Here is a 20718-nt window from a genome sequence, read left to right as displayed (position 1 = left end):
TTATTCATCCAGTCTTGAATCCAAGGAATGAGTTCCATTTGATCATGGTGCATGATCTTTATACTCTTGCTGAATTTGGTTTGCTAATATTTTGTTGAGGATTTTTGCATCTATGTTCATCAAGGATATTGGTCTAAAAATTTTTTTGTAGTGTCTTTGTTTGTTGTTGTTGTTTTTAATTCATGTAATACTAGCCTCATCAAATGAACTTGGAGCTTTCCCTCCACTTCAATTTTTTGGAACAGTTTGAAAAGAATAGGTATTCATTTTCTTTGACTGTTTGGCAAAATTCACCTATGAAGGCATCTGGTCCAGAGCTTTCATGTTTGGGAGTTTTTTTTATTACTGATTTGATTTCATTAAGAGTCATTAGTCTCTTCAGATTTTTTTCCTCCTGATTCAGCTTTGAAAGATTCTATGTTTCTAGAAATTTATCCAGTTTTCAAGATCATGTAATTGTAGATGTCCTCATAATCCTTTGTATTTCTATGTTGTCTGTTGTCACTTCTCTTTCATTTCTGATTTTATTTACTTGGTCCCTCTCTTTTTCTTGATAAGTCTGACTAAAGGTTTATCAATTTTGTTTAACTTTTCTAAGAACCAACTCTTTATTTCATTGATTGTTTCTATTTTTTTAAGACTATTTTGTTTATATTATTCTGATCTTTATTATTTCCTTTCTTCTACTTATTTAGGGCTTTATTTGTTCCTCTTTTAGCAGTTCTTTAAGTGCATATATGTGATTTCTCTTATTTCTTGAGATAGGCCTGTATTGCTATAAATTTTCCTTTTATAACTTCTTTGGATACGTCCCATAGCTTTGTAGTTGTTGTGTTTTCATTTTCATTTGTCTCAAAGTATCTTTTGATTTCTCCTTTGATCTCATTGTTGACCCATTCATCATTTAGTAGCATGTTATTTAACCTCCAGGTGTTTGTGTGCTTTTAGCTTTCTTCTTGTAATTGATTTCTAGTTTTATACTACTGTGTTTGGAGAAGATTCTTGATACGATTTCAATCTTCTTAAATTTATTGAGGCTTGTTTTTTGGCCTAACATGTGGTCTAGCCTAGAAAATGTTCCATGTGCACTTGAAAAAGATGTATTTTCTGCTGCTTTTGGGTGAAATGTTTTTAAAAATATCAATTATGACATTTGCTCTAATGTGTCAATCAGGCCACTGTTTTCTTATTGATTTTCTGTCTGAATGTTCTATCCATTGTGTTAATGGTGTGTTAAAGTCCCCTACTGTGACTTTTTATTATTGCTTATCTCTCCCTTTATATGTGTCAATATTTGCTTTATGTATTTAGATGTTCCTACATTGAGTGTGTAGCTGTTTATGTAATTTATAACCTCTTGTTATGTGATCCCTTAATCATTATGATATGCCCTTCTTTGTCTCTTATTACAGGCAGTTCTTAAAGTCTATTTTGCCTCATGAGTATTTCTACCCCACCCAACTTTCTTTTCATTTCCATTTGGGTAAAATATTTCCATTCTGTGTACTTTCAGTCTGTGTATTTCTTTTAATCTGAAATGGGTCTCTTGTAGGGAGAATATTTACCAGTCTTGTTTATTTCATCCATTCATCCACCTATGTCTTTTGATTGGAGCATTTAGTCCACGTGATATTTAAAGTAATTATCAATATTTATATAGTTATAGCCATTTTATTTATTATTTTTCTGATTTTTTGTAGTTCTTCTCTGTCCTTTTCTTATTCCCTTGGTCTCTTCTCTTGTATGTAGATGACTTTCTAAAAGTGTTGAGTTTGGAATCCCTTCTCTTTATTTCTTATATAACCCTTGTAGATTCTTGGTTGGTGAATTCATATATAACAAACTATGTTTAAAGCAGTCTGTTTTAAGTTGATGCCACTTAAATTCAAACATGTTCTATAATCACTACACTTTTTACTCATTCCCCTGCCATTTATGTTTTTGTCATTTTTAATTTCTCATGTGTGTATTTATGTGTAGTCCTTAATTTATTATTTAATTACATGTTATCTCCCTGCCTTTGCTTTTTCGCTGGTGTACAGTTGTTTGATCCACTGTTTGTACTATGTGTTTGCCTTTGTCAATGATATTTTCTTTTTTTTTCTTTTCTTTTCTTTCTTTTTTTTTTTTTTTAGCAGCTGTCTTGTAGTTCCTACCCACAGATCTAACATGTAGTTCTGTGAATAAAGGAAGCAACATATTTATTCTATGAGGCATTTCCAACGATGTAGGTCTACAGAAAAAGCCCCATCGGGATAGACCTCAACATATTTTCTTTTCTAACCTCAGTTTTCTTATTCATATTTATGATTTTATTATTTCTACTTAAAGAAACCCTTTAATATTTCTTGTAACACTGGTTCAGCAGTGATGAACTCCTTTATTTTTTTCTTGATTGGGCAACTCTTTATCTTTCCTTCCATTCTAAATGATAGCCCTGCTAGATAGAGTAATCTTTGTTGTAGGTCCTTGCTTTTGATCACTTTGAATATTTCATGCTAATCCTTCTGGCCTACTTATAGCAAAATGGTGGGATCTTGATAACATTATACGAAATGAAATAAGTAAATCAGAAAAAAAACAGGAACTGCATTATTCCATACGTAGGTGGGACATAAAAGTGAGACTAAGAGACATTGATAAAAGTGTGGTGGTTACAGGGGGAGGGGAGAGAGAAGGAAAGGGGGATGGGGAGGGGCACAAAGAAAACTAGATAGAAGGTGACAGAGGACAATCTGACTTTGGGTGATGGGTATGCAACATAATTGAACGACAAGATAACCTGGACATGTTATCTTTGAATATATGTATCCTGATTTATTGATGTCACCCCATTAAAAAAATTATTAAAAAAAATGAAATCAGTTTACAGTCTTATCTGAGCTCCCTTGTTTGTCACTAACTGCTTTTCTCTTGCTGCTTTTAAGATTTTCTTTTTCTCTTTAATCTTTTACATTTTAATTATGATATACCTTGGTGTGGGCCTCTTTGGGTTCATCTTGTTTGGGACTCTGCACTTCCTGGACTTTCATGTCTGTTTCTTTTGCCAGGTTAGGGAAGTTTCCATGATTCTTTTTAAATAGGTTTTCCATTCCTTGCTCTCACTCTTCTCATCATGGTGCTCCTATGATGCAGATGTTGGTATGCTTGAAGTTGTCCTAAAGGTCCCTTAAACAATTCTCATTTTTTTAAATCCCTTTCTCTTTTTGCAGTTGCAATTGAGTGTTTTTTGCTACTTTGTCTTTCAGAGTGCTGATTCAGCCCTCTGCTTTATCAAATATGCTATTGTTTTTCTTTTAGTGCAGTAAGTAGTTTTATAGAGCATACAACATCAGGGTGATTAACTCTTTCACAGACTGGCACAAAATTTCTGGTGGATCGATCTGTGGACTGGTGGTTGAAACCACTGCACTACTGTAGTCTTCATTGCAGTTATTGTATCCTTCGTTCCCTACTGGTTCTTTTTTTATGGTTTGTCTCTTACTTGAAGTTTTCACTGAGTTCATCTATTGCTCCCTTAAGTTTATTGAACATCCTCATAAACTGTGTTTTGAACTTTGTATCTGGTAGATTATTTGTCTCTATTTCATTTAGTTCCTTTTCTGAAGTATTTCTGGTTCTTTCATTTGGGATGTATTTCTTTGTTTCCTCATTTTTATTTAATCCTTGTGTTTGTTTCTAAGTATTAGGTAGATCTTCTATGTCTCCTCGTCTTGGCAGAGTGACCTGATGCAGTAGGTGTCCTGTGTGGCCCAGTGTCACAGTCTCCTCGTTCACCTGAGTTAGTTGCTCCAGGAGTGTCCCTTGTGTGTGTGCCTGCCTATTACAGTTGAGCCTTATTTGCTGTTGACATGTCAGTAGGTGGAGTTGACTCTTGGGCTGACTGGCTGTGATGGCCTGCCTTGACTAAAACACATGCTGATTTGCAGGATTGGCAGCATGCAGGGCTTACTGCAAGTAGCAGGATCACGTTAGCAGGACTCTAATGTCAACTAAGTTCACTCTTTGAGTTAACATTTGTGGAGCTGGCTGAGTGGTACTCTGATGGAGTCTGAAGCTAGCCACCAGGTGTTTTGGTTCTAGAGCCTTTTGGAAGGGGTTCCTGTATAGGCCAAGGTCAGCTGCCATTTGTACCTAGCCTGGTATGGCACAACGGAAGCTACAGAGTGACTTTCAGTTGGTTGCCACTTGTGCTGGTATTGGCAGCACTTGGGAGACTCTATGCTCTGAACCAAGGCTGGCTGCCACTAGTGTCAGGCTTGGGATTCTTTTGTGGACACAACAGTGTGAGTTGAGGCCAGCCACCACTTGTGCCAGGCTTTGGCCACTTATTTGAAGTTACATTCCAAGCCAATGCTGGCATCAGCTTATGCCAGCCTTGGGCCCACTGGATGGGTATTATGATGTAAGCTGAGAACAGTCACCATCTATACCAGGCTTGGGGCTACTTAACAAGAGATACAGGGTACACTGAGGCCAACCACTGCTTTTTGGGGTTTTTTGCCTTTGAGACATTTTAGAGAAGCCCACAGTACAAGCCAAGCCAGGCACTTTTGTGGAATAGCCCCTGGAAGAGGTTTGACCTATTGCATGAGTTGGGTGGGGCAGGGCCTCAGGGAATCCCCAGGGTGGGGTAAATAGTGTTAGCCTGGTTAATGGATAGTACAGATTTGGTGCTCACATGCACCAGGCTGGCTGGGTGGGAGGTGTGCTCAACAAATGAACATCGGTGCTCACTAGCACTTCCATACCTAGAGAGAGTTGCCCTGACCCACACCCCTCCGGCTCTTGTCTTAAAGCTAGTCAATTTACTTAATTTCTCCCCATATGTCCCTGGCACTTTTTGAGTTCCTGCCTATGTGCTGAAGCCCAGAATGAGTGAGTTTGTGAGCAAGCAAGTTCATGCATAGGTCCCTCAATAGGACCATAGGTTTCCAGCAACCTTTTGTTTCATTTGGATGTAGTCCTGCTGGTTTTCATAGTCAGGCGTTCCTGGGGACTCCTCTTCCTGGTACTGGTGCTCTGGGCTGGGAGCCTTGTGTGGAGCTGGGACCCCTTGCTCCTCAGAGGACACCTCCACAGTTGAGATATCACTCCCAATTCTTAATTGCCACACTGTAGACCTGTCCATTCTACATCTCTGTTCCTCCTACCAGGCTTGTTGCTGCTTCTTCTTTGTAACTTTAGCTATTAGACTTAGGCGCAGCTAGTCTTCAGGTAGAGCTCATTGATTCTATAATTTAGTTGTAATTATGGTGTGGTCATGGGAGGAGATGAGCACAGCAGTTAACTGACTCTGTCAGAAGTCATAGGAGTTCTTGTGTTTTATTCTTAGTTTGATAAGAAAAAAAAAACAGTTCTTAATCATCCAAGTTGACTATTACAATGACATTGTCTTGGAGGTTAAGAAATAAAATCAAGGTTGGGATATAAAATACTGGCTTTTTAATCATATCCTTGATGTTCCAAATTTAAATAGAAATAAATCACACATGACAACAAAGGGTCAGAGCTTACTTTTAAAAGAAGCAGGGCCTAAGTTTTTTTAAAGGCCACTTTCCCCTTGAGACTCACCATACCAGGTTAGCTACTGGTATTTTATGCCAATTGCAAAAAGGGCCTTGAAATGTGCCCACAACTGACTGGAGTTCAAAAGGAAGGCTAGGCTAGTGCAGGGAGACTGGGGCTTTTGTTTAGATGCTATGTGCTTCCTTAGCAGTGACAATGTCTTTGTGCACCTTTTGACCACATAATTGATTAGGCACAGATTGGTTGCTGAATTGTTTAGAACCCAGGATTATCCAGCATTATCCAGGCCACAGAAACTTGGAGTGAAAAATAATTTCTCTCTGGGCTTGATCCCTAAATCTTAGTTGCAACCCAGCTTCTTTTCACAGATATCCATCTGAGGCTCTTTTCATTGATAAATTTGTTCATGGCCTTTAGGAAGACATCTTCATTTTTCATGTGGGAAGATGGAGAGACCTCAGACTTATTAGATTTTAGGAAATGCGACATTTTTATATTGGAGATCAGACTAGTGAAATGGACACACAAACAATTAACCAACTATCATGCCATGGTAACGTCACGAACAGTTGTGAGAACATAGGAAGGGAAGTCTGCTCTATTCTGTGAGGATGCAGAAAGGAAGAGGGAGTGAGTTCACAGAGCAGGTGACCTTTGAGTAAGACCCTGAAAAATGAGAAACTTAGCCAAGTAGAGCTGTAGGAAAGGTGAATCCCAAACAGTGAAAACAGCCAGGAGAAAGATTCATGAGCATAACAATGCGTGTTGTGCTAAGGGAAAAGTGAAGCAAACGATGTCATTAGAATATCAGGAGCAGGTAAAGTTTGGGAAAGACGTAGCTGGGGATGAGCCTAGAGATCCATGCCCGGGACAGTCGGGACATGGAGTTTAGACTTTCTCCGGTGAGCAGCAGAGGCTCATGAGTGATATTTCCTTTAGGATTGGCATGGCCCAAGCAAAGTCTGATTGACAGCATGGGGGAAACACTGAGGAGATCAAAGCTAAACCGGGAGGTACCACTTAGGCTTGAAGTAAAGGTTCAGGAGAGTAAAAAAGTGAGCCTGACAGACAGGGAGAGGGGTAAGTCACGTGGCAGATAACAGAAATGAAATAATGGGTCCTGATGAATGATGATGTCAGACACTGAGCCTCTGTCACAGTGTGGACCCTCCTTCCAGGGGCAGAAATGAAGCTTCCGAGTGGCAGAGCTGAACCTGTTTTCCTGGGGGAAAAGAGTTCAGGTGCCACAGACAAGAGAAAGAACCAGGGTTTGCCCTTTAGGCTTGTAAGCACGTGATAAATATTAGGTATGACAGCACCTACATTTACTCCCATGCCAACACCTTTGCCCATTACTACCATTAGTGATTGGAACATCCAGTGGGAGAAGGGAAACAAGATATGAAGGCCAGGTTTCATTTCTGTGCTTCATGCAGTGTTTATTGGTTTAATTAAAAAGTGAATAGCATTCATCCTGAAACAAAATATACTACCAAAGACCTGAGCAATGCCAGGTCTTGAGACTTTCTGGGAATTACAGAGATAGATAGGGAAATGAATGCCATATATAACCAATGACCCACCACATCATAAAAAAAAAAAAGGTCAGAGCCAAATTGGAGTGGCAACACAGAAAGGGGGCCGACGATTGTCTGGAATGCTGGCCATTTTACTTGGCCTCACATAAACCAATGCCCAGAAACCAAAGAAGATGGCCAGGGTAGGGTTTTCCTTCGCTTCCTTCAGGCAAGGGGAGAGTAACCCAGTCTGCAGGGAGCTGACAGGCCTACAGCGCAGCCATTCTCCACACTCACTCAGAGTAAAGGACAGGGATGAGTCAGACTGTGCCTGGGGCCAGGGGAGAGGTTAGCTTTCTAGAATCCTGCCATCTCCTCATTAAAAAATAAAATAAATGCTTTTCTTTTCTCTCTAAATCTAACATGAAGCATTGTCAATACCTTCCTGCCTACAGTGTTCTTGATGGCAGGAGTTGTCTGTATAGGCTCTAAGATTCTTTCCTTTTCTTTTTTTTTTTTAATTTTTAATTTAATTTTATTTATTCATTTTAGAGAGGAGAGAGAAAGGAAGAGAGAGAGAGACAGAGAGGGAGGGAGAGAGGAGAGAGAGAGAAGGTGGGGAGGAGCTGGAAGCATCAACTCCCATATGTGCCTTGACCAGGCAAGCCCAGGGTTTCGAACCGGCGACCTCAGCATTTCCAGGTCGACGCTTTATCCACTGCGCCACCACAGGTCAGGCAGATTCTTTCCTTTTCTTTGAAGAAGAACATATTGGCCGGTTTAGGTCTTCCCTCAAAACACTAGTTTTGTCAAGAAACAGGGTGCCCAGGTTTATTCCCCCACTTCATCGTCCTACTGTGCTATTCGAAAACCTGCCTTTCCATTGCAGGAGCCTGAGCTTATGCCATTCTCATTCCGATAGGCCGTGTACATTTCTTCTCCATCAGTGGGCCTCGGACTTTGTTTTGTACCAGAGTCACTTGAGGGCTTGTGTAACTGGGATCCCTGGCTCATCCTCAGACTCTGTGGCTCAGTAGGTCTGGGGTGGGGCATGACGATCGCATTTCTGGCTAGTTCCAAGCCTAGGAGATTCTAATGGTGGCACTCAGAGGACGACACTTTGAGAACCATTATTATCCCAAGAACCCTTCTTATCTCAGTTTGTCTAAAGTCGCTTTTCCCTGCCCTCTAACCTTCTCTCATGATACAAATTCCCTGTTATAAAATTCCAGATTGGGATCTAGTTCCTATTTTGTTATTACATGGAATCATCATTTCCTCTCTCTGGGCCTGGTTTTCTCTTCATTAAAATTAGACAGTTGGATTAGGATTAAATGACAGCTAAAGTTTTTCAACCATAGGAGCTAATTAAAGAGGGCTAATGGATTAGTTTGTGGGAGGTTACCTAAAGGCATAATTAATATTTTGTAAAACAGGTGGATATCACAGCCTAATAAATTTGTATCTGAGGAAGTAAGACAGATGAATCTAGGGTACCATTCCTGATCGTATACTTTATATCAGGGATCAGAAACCTTTTTCTGTAAAGGGTCAGGCAGGCTTTGCATACTGTAAGGTCTCTCAAATACTCAATTCTGGCATTGTCATGTGAAAGCAGCTATAGACAATATGTAAATGGATGAGGGAAGCTATAGTCCAATAAAACTTTATTCATAGGAGACTGTCTAAACTTGGCCTCTGGGTGTCAGGTTGTCAAACCCTAGTTTATATTATTATTCAGTTTACATAAATAATTTTACCTAAGTCTACCTTCTTGACTTGCGAGTTCTGAAACTATGCTAGAAAGAAAAATAGTAATATTATACAATCTGGAGTAAATATATCAATGTGTTGACTATTCAGTAATAAAATCTGTAATTTATATAATAAAGCTCATAATTTTCTGATACATAATAAGAGTAAATTTATTTTTTTTATTTTCTACTAAAGTATATATTCCTGCCTTTTAAAGTTCAGAAGCAATTTAAATATTACGATACTTATTAGTTGTTTATAGCTGAGCTTCCGTTATAAAGCTGCATAGGAGCATTTAGCTTTTATGGCAGAAGGGTGGGAACATATGTCTTTGGCATTTAAGTGGGGATTGTTCTGTCCACTTCAAGTGGGATAGAGATCAAGCTCTGGGAATGACCCCAAACATCAGTGGCAAAAGGGATTACTCACCATCAGTTGGCTCCATTCTCTTGCCAAATTTGAATTCTAGTGTGGTTGTGCTCTGTGAGCTGAGGTTTTATAATGGCATTCTCATTGAATTAATGAAGCCACCTGTGACATTTTCATTATTACAAATTGTTATCTTGACAGTCACCCTGTAATTCAAAGCCAAAGTGAACACAGCCATTGTTCGGAACATGTTAGAGACTAAAAGGGGCCCATTTGGCGTTTTCATATAATTGATGAGATGTGAAATTGCTTTATTTTACATTAACCTGGAGACTATTCACTTCTTCCTATTTATCCTTTTAATCCACACATTGGGAGAAACCTGGCACTCTGGGTGGATCTCATTGCCTGTTGTACAGTGGCCACTTCTTAAAGAATCTATTTGTGTTTGGTGTTGCTCATAGAACCATGTGGGTTCCTGAAGTCTGGTCCTTCTGTACTTGAGAGGAGTACTGTAGTGCTCTCTGTAGCTTAGCTGACCAAATGGTGTTGTGTCATAGCTTTTATTACTTTCCTCAGCTCCTGTTGGTTAAAGTAAACATTTAGAGTGTCATTGTAGGCAATAGGTATATGATCTGTAAGCCAAAGACCTATTGGGCAATTCCTAGGATCTGGACACTTCTTTCTCCAGACTTGCTGAATTCTGACTCAATTTATTGCTTAGCTAGAGTTTTTTGCTCTCTTTCCACACATATATTCACATATGTACACATGTGTTTGCATGTGTACATATACATATATGAATATATGTGTATATATGTATGTATGTATTAGGTGTATATATGTTATGTAAAATTTCCCAGGGCCAAGAGACCAAGAACAGGGCTGTCAAACCCAGCATTACATTCTGAGTTTATTAAGGGAACACACCCGAAGTTTGTCTTCTTTGGTGACAGGATGATGTGGATATTGGCTGCTCTGCTGCAGTAGGTTCTAAGGGGTTATATAAGACAGCAGCAGGATGGAGCGGGGCACTAGAGTGGCACACCCCAGATAAGGGAGGGAAACACCTTACGTGCTTGTCCAGGGTGAGGCAAAGACTGAGGAACCAGCACAAACCAGCACACTGTGGGGCAAGGGGAGGGTTCCGTCAAGCAGTTTCTGAGGGGACTAAGGAGAAGCAATCTGTATTCTGCTCCAAATCTAAGAGGCAGATGGTCAGTGCTCAGTCAATGGTCACATCATGGAATGGTCCTTCCTTCATGCATATATAGATCTTTTATCCTTTGATATTTTGATTATTAGTTCTTGTCATGAATTTTATTTTAATTAGATTTTTTGATGAAACATTGATTAATATCATTACATAAATTTCAAGTGTACAACTTTATAATACCGCATCTGTATACTCCATTGTGCACTCACCACATGAAGTCTAGTTTCCTTCTGTCACCGTGTATTTTACTCACGTTACCCTCTTTGTCTTCCTCCTATCTCCCTTCCCCTCTGGTAACGAACATTCTGTTGTCTGTATCTATGACGTTTGTTTGTTCGTTTGTTGCTTTTTGTTTTATATCCCATATATGACTAAAAACATATGGCTCTTTTTCTTTTCCATAATACTTAGTTCACTTAGCATGATATTCTAAGATCCATCCATATTGTTGCATATGGCAATATTTCACTTTCTTGTGGCTAAATAGTATATCCCATTGTATATATGTACCAGTTGTTTTTTTTTATTTTATTCATTCATCTATCAAAGGACACTTTAGGTTGTTTCCATATTATGGCTATTGGTAATAATGCTGCAATAATATAGGGATTTATATATAACAAATAAGTGTTTTCAAATTTTTCAGATAGATGCCAGGAGGAGGGAATGCTGGGACATATGGTAGCAATATTCATACTTTTTTGAGGAGCCTCCTTACTGTTTTCCACAGTGGCTGCACCAATTTACATTCCTACCAGCAGTGTGCAGGCTTCCCTTTCCTCCACATCCTCACACTTGCTAGTTCTTGTCTTATTAATAATAGCCATTCTGACCGGTGAGCGGTGATATCTCACTGTGGTTTTGATTTGCATTTCCCTTATAATTAGTGGGCACCCAACTGTGGCCCCCATCCCTGTCCTCCTTGCCTTCCATTCTAATGTACCCACCTTCAGATGCCCTGATGCTTGGATCTTTTAGGTGTGTTTGTGTTTTGAGCAGAGGATCCTTTGTGAAGTGATAGTTGCCCAAATTGTAAATTTAAGAAGAAAACACTAGAGTCTGACTCTGTCATGATGCCGATGTCACTCCCTATTTCCTCTCATTTCTTATAGTAATATAACCAAGGCACACAATTGGGGAGAAAGCATTTTTCAGCCTGTTAAGTAATTATATATGTAGCCAGCATATCTCCTTTTCTTTCTCCATAAAGGATGTAAAGCATTTAAAGATTTCCACTTTAGCTGACTGTAAGCTTAAATCAGCAAGTCCTGTCTTATTCAACATTGTTATTGATAAAGTAGATGAAGACCCTGAGGGAAGGTCCATCAAGTTTGCAGATGTCACCAAGCTGTGAAATAGGACAGGTATGGTGGATGACAGAAACAGCACTTAGAAATCATTGAGACAGGCAGAAGAGATGAAATTGATCTAACGAGGTGAAATGTAATATGGATAAACATCAAGTTTTACACTTTCTGGCCCCAAACAGCAGACTGCATGAGATGGGATAGGGTTTTAGTCTTCATTAAGCTCAATATAAGTCAACACTATGACATAACCACAGTGTATCAGAAAGTAAATATTGAAACCAAGCTGCAGTAAAGAATGTGCAGTGCTTAAAACAAGGTGACCGCCTGACCAGGCGGTGGCGCAGTGGATAGAGCATCAGACTGGGATGCAGAGAACCCAAGTTCGAGACCCCGAGGTCGCCAGCTTGAGTGCGGGCTCATCTGGCTTAAGCAAAAAGCTCACCAGCTTGGACCCAAGGTCTCTGGCTCGAGCAAGGGGTTACTCGGTCTGCTGAAGGCCTGAGGTCAAGGCACATGAGAAAGCAATCAATGAACAACTAAGGAGTCAATGAAAAACTGATGATTGATGCTTCTCATCTCTCTCCATTTTTGTCTTGTCTGTCCCTATCTATCCCTCTCTCTGACTCTCTCTCTGTCCCTGTAAAAAAAAACCCAAAAAAACAAAGTGACCATAACTCTGCCTCACTCTGTGTTAGTCACACCATTACTGATAGATTATAGTTAGTTCTGTAACTGAACCACTCTTTTCAAGACATGGAGATATAAATTTCTAGTCCACAAAATTATCAGGGTTAAGGGTGATAATGCATAGAAAAGACTAAGCACAATGTATGGCACAAAGTAAGTGTTGAAATGATGGTAGGTTATTATTATTATTATAAATATTCAAAACTGTTGAAGAAGGAGGCAACTATCACAGAATTCAAAACTGTAGGGACTGGTCAAAACATTGGAGATGCTTAATCCAGAGATGAGATGACTTAGTGAAGAAATAACTGCTTTTTTCTGAGAACAGAAGAGTTGAAATGTGACAGATGGCTTTGAGAGTACTATGATTTCCAAGGGTGTGAATGAGAACCAATGACTGGAGGCAGCAATAAGCTTAGTGTTTATCATTCGGACATGTACAGAGATATATACTTTGAACCACTTCCATAATGGTGAGTTTCTCAAGATGGGAGCAGATCCAGCACAGGCTTGGCTTGATGACTTTTGAATATGGTTGCTCTAGAGAGGATTAAATTATAGGTCAAGATGTTTAGTTACGTGTTCTTTAACGTACTCCTGGTCCTGAGCATCTTTGGTTTGTGAATACCCAGCAAAGCAGATATCATAAATGCTGATCACAGGTCTCACCTACATTTCTAGCCTCTTCATTATCTGAGGTACAAAGTCACTTTGAACAACAGATATAGTGAGATATGCTGCAAAATAGTCTTAATATGTGAATGCCGTTGACCTTCAGTATCATTATAAAGTACCTTTCTAATTTCAGAGCTATTACTGTAAAGTTTTACTGTGCTTAGAATTTGGGTAACTGCCCCAAGATCAAAGGCAGCATCTGACCCTAGCCCCTTGTAATTAACAACCTAAAGACTGTCTTCTAGAAGACAAATTGTTGTGAAACCAGAAGACCTGGTTGGACTGCGTATAGAATCACTACCTCTGTGATACTGAATAAGAAGACATTTAGCCTTTCTGGGCCTCGGTTAATTCTTGTATAAAAGGGTATAGTCAGACTTCCTCCCAGAGTTGAGGCAGAGATTAAGTTAGATGAATGTATTTGAATGTGTTAGTCGGTATCATTATGACTGGGGAAAGTATAGTAGCATGATTTTTTCACTCAAATGAGTTCTTGATCATAGATGAATTTTTATCTGTTTAGTTATAACTTTACTTAGAGATTTCTAAGGAACACTTAGAAAAAAGGTTTCAAAGAATTTATTGGCTTTTTAAAAACATTAATTTAGAAAATTAAATTTAATGGGGTGACATTGACTTTTTTTAAAATATAGAAAGGTCTCCATTTTCACTGGGGCTGCTTTGCAGGCCGGGTCAGGGGATGACGGTGTGTGCATGGGAGAGCACACAGGCGCATCTGTTTTGAAAAATCAGCAGGTGGCCAAGGGCATGCTTTAACTCTTAAGAAATATACTGCTCACAAACATTAGGGAATATTTCAAAATGAATATGAAGCAATAAAAAAAGAAGCATTTGATTTTTTTTATTAAACAGTTTAAGAACATCAGAAAAGCAAACAACAAGTCAAAGAAAGTTGTTTGATTATGCAAATGAGATGTAAAACCAACTTTTAGTTCATTGGTGAAAATGCACTATACAAAGGCTGAAAGTACTGGAGTATCTGCATGTTCCCTGCTCCCCTAATTTTTATGAGCAGTGTATTTCCTTTGTGCTCTCTAAAGTATGAGGTTTCTTTTTATTGTGTGGCTCTCTTATTCTCTCTCCTGATAAAACCTCCCTAACCTCATTTTTAAACAGGATGGGAAGATATTCTGCCGTCGGACAGCTTGTGATTGCCAGAATCCAAGCGTTGACCTTTTCTGTTGCCCAGAGTGTGACACAAGAGTCACAAGTCAATGTCTGGATCAAAGTGGACACAAGCTCTATCGAAGTGGAGACAATTGGACTCACAGCTGCCAGCAGTGCCGGTGTCTGGTATGTCAGTTTCCTTCAGGGGGTGTTGCCCTTTACTTTAGACGGGTTGCAAACTCATTTGCCTCTGAGCTTCAGTTCTCCACTGTTTGTGGTCTTATGCAGCTAGTTAACTAAGGAGCACATACTCTGCCTGAAGACACTCAGATTCTTCTCTTTAAAACATGGTGCAACTAAGGAGCACATACTCTCCCTAAAGACACTCAGATTCTTCTCTTTAAAACATGGTACAAGACAGAAAGAACTTATTATGGGACATATCTGACCCAAGTTATGTTAGCTTACAACTGCTACTTTTTAGCAAATTTCATATCAAAAAAATACCCTGCATGATAGAAAGTTTCAAAACCTTGACCAAGACTGGTACTTCTTAAAGAGCCAAATCTTTCATTTCTTGGGACATAACCATTAACCCTTTGAGTAGTGAGTTTTTTTTTTATGCTCTGGGAGCAAGGTTTTTTTCAAAAAATAAAATTAGTTCCAGTTACAGTGTTTTGTTTTGTTATTTTGTATTTTTCTGAAGTCAGAAGCAGGGAAGCAGAGAGACAGACTCTTGCATGTGCTCGACCAGGATCCAGCTGGCAAGCCCACCAGGGGGCAATACTCAGCCCATCTGGGGCATTGCTCCATTGCAATCGGAGCCATTCTAGCTCCTGAGGCAGAGGCCATGGAGCCATCCTCAGTGCCCGGCCAACTTTGCTCCAGTGGAGCCTTGGCTACGGGAAGAAAAGAGAAAGAGAGAAAGGAGAGGGGGAAGGGTGGAGAAGCAGATGGCGTTTCTCCTGTGTGCCCTGGCTGAGAATCGAACCCGGGACCTCTACACACTGGGCCAACACTCTACTGCTGAGCTAGCCAGCCAGGTCCCCCAGTTACAGTTTTATTAACTTAAAATCATGTTTTGCTTGATAAACAATTTATGGAAACAAGAAGAACATACATTTGCCTTTTTTTTCTAATGTTGCCTTACACATTTTTAAAATAAATCAATCGTACTCTGGATAGTCAGGAGGCACGAGGACATACATGAATGTTCATACTACTCAAAGGGTTAAATATTTCAATATGGGAGAGAATGTAACATACTAGAAATGTCAGGGATTGAGTCATAAAACCTAGAATTCAGCCCTGGTTCTCCCGTGTGTTTGCTCAGTGTGGTTGGTTAATACAATTAAGTTTTAGCATTTCACTGGTGAATTCTTTCCAACTTCAGTGTACACAAAGGGATAAACAGTGCCTATTTAGGCTGTTGTGAATATTAGAGATGCATGTGAAGGGCAAATCTAATTCCTGGCACATAGATGGTACTTATTGCACAGTGGTTACTATTGTTACTATATATTTCCTTGATTGAAAAATGTGTTTCAAATGCTAAACCTTCATAAAAATAAAAAAATGAATGCTATTCTGAATTTTAATATAGGGATAATAAAGGTATAATCAGATTTGAGAGAGTCCAGAGAAAAAGCTTAATTTCTGGAGCTGGTTCTTTCTGTTTTAAATTATACCACACACACACACAAAGATTTCGAAAGATGTGAAGACTGTCAGGACACATTATCAGAGTAAATGATGATGTTTCATCTGTGAGGAGTCCTCCATAACTACTGGAGCTAAGTCATAACAAAGTCAACTTGTGATGGAAACTATTAGCTGCAGTCTATGGGTACTGTGTGGAAACTAGTTTCCAGAGAAATTATGCTTCAGATTTCTGTTGGATTTTTAAAAATCTTCTGGTGAATGTGCAGATAATAGAATACATCCTTCTATAAATTCAAACCATAGTCATTTTTCCTAATTTCCATCCAGGGACAACCTACAACACAAGTATAGAATTAGCTTCCATATTGGTCTGCACAATTTCACTTCCTTTGAAAGAAGCTAATCCTCAGGCATTCAGAAGCACCAGTATTCATTTTAGACATGAAGTTTTTATGGAATTTCAAAAATGTATCCTCTTCCAATCCCCAGCCCCTAAGCTTACTATTTCATGGGAAAATTGACACCGTTGAATGAATAATTACTGGAGAATAATGTGGGTCATATTTACAAAATATTCATTGAGAGTTTTTGCCTGTGCCAGGCTCTCTGGATGGGTGAGTTAATAGTGAGCATGGGAAACATGGTCTATCATGAAGCTGATCAAAGGCCATAGCCTTAAATTATCCATCCTAAATTTTTAACCTACCTGATTGGCTAGGACTTTAAAATGGATGAAGTTCAAAGTTTTCTTATCAGTGCTTATAATTACTGTCAAATAGTTGAAAAACAATAAAAAATTAAATTAAGAAACAAAGTCCAAATAATTAGACATGGGTTTGAATAAATTATAATGAGTATCATGCTAACAAAGAATAAGCTACTTAAAAACACAGTACTCCTATGGGCAGCTCAGTGGAGCCCCTCTGGCCAGGTTCTAGGACCTGTGGACACTCCCTTGGAATTGTAATGTAGGAAGTTCACTAGCTACACAGCATATTCATAACCATTAGGAAATGGTTTTGAATTGCCCAACCTTAACTTTAAATTTGATACTAGCAACTCAGTTTATATGACATTGTTGGACTATTACAATGTTTCAGCATTTCATTTCACATTTTAAAAGAAATGAATTTCCCTTTATACACTAGCCAGTATGTTACCACCTACTCATTTATTTATTCACTTGATTAGCATTTATTGACCAAAACTATGCTAAGCATCAGGGAATGAAAGAAATAAACCTCAAACCTGAAAACTCAAAACTTAAGGTTGCATTTAGCCTGACTGGTCGTGGCGCAGTGGACAGAAAGTCAATCTGAAATGCTGAGGACCCAGGTTCAAAACTCTGAGGTCCCCAGCTTGAGTGCGGGCTCATCTGGCTTGAGTGCAGGATCGCCAGCTTGAGCGTGGGGTCATAGACATGATCCCCTGGTTGCTGGCTTAAAGTCCAAGGTTGCTGGCTAGGCTGAAAGCTCCCTCCAACCCTCAATGAAGACTAATATGAGAAGCAATCAATGAACAACTAAAATGATGCAACTATGAGTTGATGCTTCTCATCTCTCTCAAAAACAAACTAACTAAAAAACTGTGGAATAGTACTGATAATTATCATGATAAAGAAATAATTAGAGGCTGCCACTGACACAGACATGGGCCCTAACTCTTACTGGGGCTGCAGTATAGATGGTCATCAGAAGTACCCTGGAGCAGGTGAAATCTGTAGCAGCTCTTCAGGCAGGAGGCACATTGTACCCATAACGGTGCTAAAGTAAGAACATTCTGTGAGGACAGGGATGAGAATTATTGGGCCTCTTTCTTCTCTCTGGGACTTGAGCAACAGAATTGTGCATAAGAACAATGATGAGGCATTTTTGGCTTTCTCTCTACAGGAAGGAGAGGTCGATTGCTGGCCACTTACTTGCCCCAGTTTGAGCTGTGAGTACTCAGCCATCTTGGAAGGGGAGTGTTGTCCCCGCTGTGTCAGTGACCCCTGCCTGGCTGATAACATCACCTACGACATCAGGAAAACTTGCCTGGACAGCTATGGTGTTTCAAGGCTTAGTGGCTCAGTGTGGACAATGGCTGGATCTCCCTGCACAACCTGCAAATGCAAGGTAATTGGATGTCCTGAGGTTAACCACGCCTTGAACAATGGATCGCCAGAGTACCCTGCAGGAGGTCGAGTCCCGAGGTTTCTGAATGCGCAGGAGGCCCGGGCCAGGGTGGGAACACAGGCAGCATTTCCTCTCACAAGAGGTCAATATGAATCATAGCAGCACTGTGTATAAAAGCAGATTCCAAAATGAACATGGAAAAAAATAGTCCTCTCTCTTGTGTTTAAATTACAGAATTTTAACAACTGACAGTAGGCCAATTATGGCTGATTTAAGCTATTTTGACTTGTATATTAAAAAGAAAGAAGGGAAGGAAAATAATAACAAGCTCTTTCATGAGACTGTCACAGAAAAAAAAAAAAGCTCTATGAAGCTGTTTGCTTTAATTATCACAGCGCTTAATGCAGGGACCTGACACTCTTGCCGCAGGATTTAATTTTGATTGTTTCCCTCTCTTTTTAGAGGAGTACCCAGGAGGCATCCTCATTCGTCATTAAAATTAAACACTGATTCCTTCCCCCTTAAAGCTCCTGAAGAGCTGTGGCTGTAGCTGGCTTGAAGCAGGGGTGAGGCAATGTCAAATCCCTGCCCAAACAGCTGTTTAAGATTCCCATGATTAAGCCTATTAAAAATACTAGTCTATTCAGTTTTATCAAATCCTGCTTCTGCTTTAAACATCAGTGGATGACTCCCAGCATATTTTACTATGCTCTTATAGACGTGGATGCTTTTCTCTTTTCTGGAAAATATCTTAAGATGCAGCCCCAACAGAAAAAGGTTAACATCCATGCATACCTGCAGCCCAGCAAACAAACTGACAGGAGATGTACTATTTAGTAGTATGTCTGCGAGACTAGCTTTGAGGTTCATTTAGGGCACTTATAAAGGTATATTTACATTAATATTTGTGATTGATTACAATAAATGTATTATCATCCATACACCTAAATATGTACCATTTTCTTCATACTGTTTTCTTCATAGAGACTCTGTTTATTCTTAATATGCCAACCTATCTGGAACCCATTTTAGAGTGTCCTGCAGATTTTTTGTTTGTTTTTTTACAGAGACAGAGAATAAGTCAGAGAGAGGGATAGACAGGGACAGACAGACAGGAACAGAGAGAGATGAGAAGCATCCATCATCAGTTTTTCGTTGTGACACCTTAGTTGTTCATTGATTATGTTCTCATATCTGCCTTGACCGGGGGGCTACAGCAGATGAAGTAACCCCTTGCTTGAGCTAGCGACCTTGGGTCCAAGCTGATGAGCTTTTTGCTCAAGCCAGATGAGCCCACACTCAAGCTGGTGACTTCGGAGTCTCAAACCTGGGTCCTCCGCATCCCAGTCCGACGCTCTATCCACTGCGCCACCACCTGGTCAGGCTCCTTCAGGTTCTTGTGGTACTTTGGGTTAGCTTGATTAATGGCAAATTATCTTTCAGGAAATTATTTTTGCAAAGAATCATTTCTGGAATAAGTTCAGTGAGTAACTTGGAAATACAGAGAAAAGTCCCAACCTTGGTTTGAGCTCAGGCAGGATGTGAAATTGTGCTGCCAGCAGAACCCAGCGAGAGGAACCTGGCGGGTCTTTTGTGCTCCTGTTTCCTTCCTGCTCTTTCTTCCTTCCTGTTCCTTCTCTAGTAATCTTTCTAGCGCATTCATGGAGCTTGTCTCAAAATGTAGGAGGTCATTTTGAATATAAAGTATGCAGTGCTAATTTGTTTATGTCCTGTGTCTCAGTTGGCTAATGCTTGTATCTTCATGCACAGAATGGAAGTGTCTGCTGCTCTGTGGACTTGGAGTGTCTGCATAATAACTGAAGTATCTAAAACAGATTCATCATCGTGGGAGAAAAATGGACAAAATGACCATCCAGCATGATGAAGAACAGGAGTCGGTGTTTTTAGTTTTGACCACAGACAATTACCAAAGTCTCCGTGTAAGGAAACTGGGGTTGCCTTTTGGACCCATCACTTTGCCCATTCTTGCTAACTAGTCTAGGTGACCTACAGTGCAGTGCATTTAAGTCTATGGTTGTTAAAAGAAGTTTCCCCGTGTTGTAAATCAGGTTTCCCTAATCAAATCATTTGCAAATATATTGAAATGATCCCATGGTAAATGTTGATGTATTTTTCTTTTCTTGGTTTATTTTATGTACTAACATAATAGAGAATCAGTTCCATTTATTTTTTCTTAATTTTTGGATCAAATTCTATAAATAAAGTTGCCTGTTGTGATTTTGTCCTATCCACTGCATACTTGGTATTGAGATCCCTGTGAAATGTATTGATAAATATATGTATGAAGAGTCTAATTGCCTCACACTAACATTTCACTCTTGAACACACTTAGATGCCATTCAGCTAAAACAATCTGAAAGCAATTATGATATAGAGAAGAGAAAGACCACAAACATAATTAAAGTTATTTTAAAAAGAATTTTCTAATCCATCTACCAGACAAAGTGAAACAAAATCTTAAGCCACAATTTAGAAATGGTAATGCTTACATCTTTCCTGGCATTAAAAGAGAAAGTATCTTTGCATTAGTTTTATATAATATTTATAACTTTCAAGGGACTTTCATACCTATTAATACAAGTTATCATCATAGCTCAGGTGAAAGGTACTATTCCTACACTACAAAAGAGTAAGTTAATATGTCCTGGTTGACCAATTTGTTCAGATCTAGTTGATCATTAGCACCTTGAGACTGGTGGTCACCTAATACATGCCCAGTGCTATTATCCACTAAA

At 39.4% G+C, this 20718-nt stretch overlaps 1 protein-coding gene and 1 non-coding gene across 3 annotated transcripts in view; one reads left to right on the top strand and one right to left on the bottom strand.

Moving 5' to 3' along the window:
* Positions 1–20456, top strand: part of NELL1 (neural EGFL like 1) — an 845221-nt gene extending 824765 nt beyond the window's left edge. For both annotated transcript variants that reach the window (XM_066364424.1, XM_066364414.1), the window contains 3 exons: positions 14196–14372; positions 17738–17962; positions 19733–20456. In XM_066364424.1, the coding sequence (XP_066220521.1) occupies positions 14196–14372; positions 17738–17962; positions 19733–19783 (453 nt within the window). In that variant the 3' untranslated portion in view covers positions 19784–20456. The remainder of the gene's footprint in view (positions 1–14195; positions 14373–17737; positions 17963–19732) is intronic.
* Positions 2137–2267, bottom strand: LOC136389876 (small nucleolar RNA SNORA18). Its single transcript, XR_010748436.1, has one exon. It is a non-coding gene; the product is annotated as a small nucleolar RNA SNORA18 (small nucleolar RNA).
* Positions 20457–20718: the final 262 nt, after the last annotated feature.

The sequence above is a fragment of the Saccopteryx leptura genome, chromosome 1 (genome assembly GCF_036850995.1).
Source record: "Saccopteryx leptura isolate mSacLep1 chromosome 1, mSacLep1_pri_phased_curated, whole genome shotgun sequence".
NCBI classification, from domain to species: domain Eukaryota; kingdom Metazoa; phylum Chordata; class Mammalia; order Chiroptera; family Emballonuridae; genus Saccopteryx; species Saccopteryx leptura.
The sequence above is the reverse complement of the archived record's forward strand: the minus strand, read 5'-3'. Positions and strand labels throughout refer to the sequence as shown.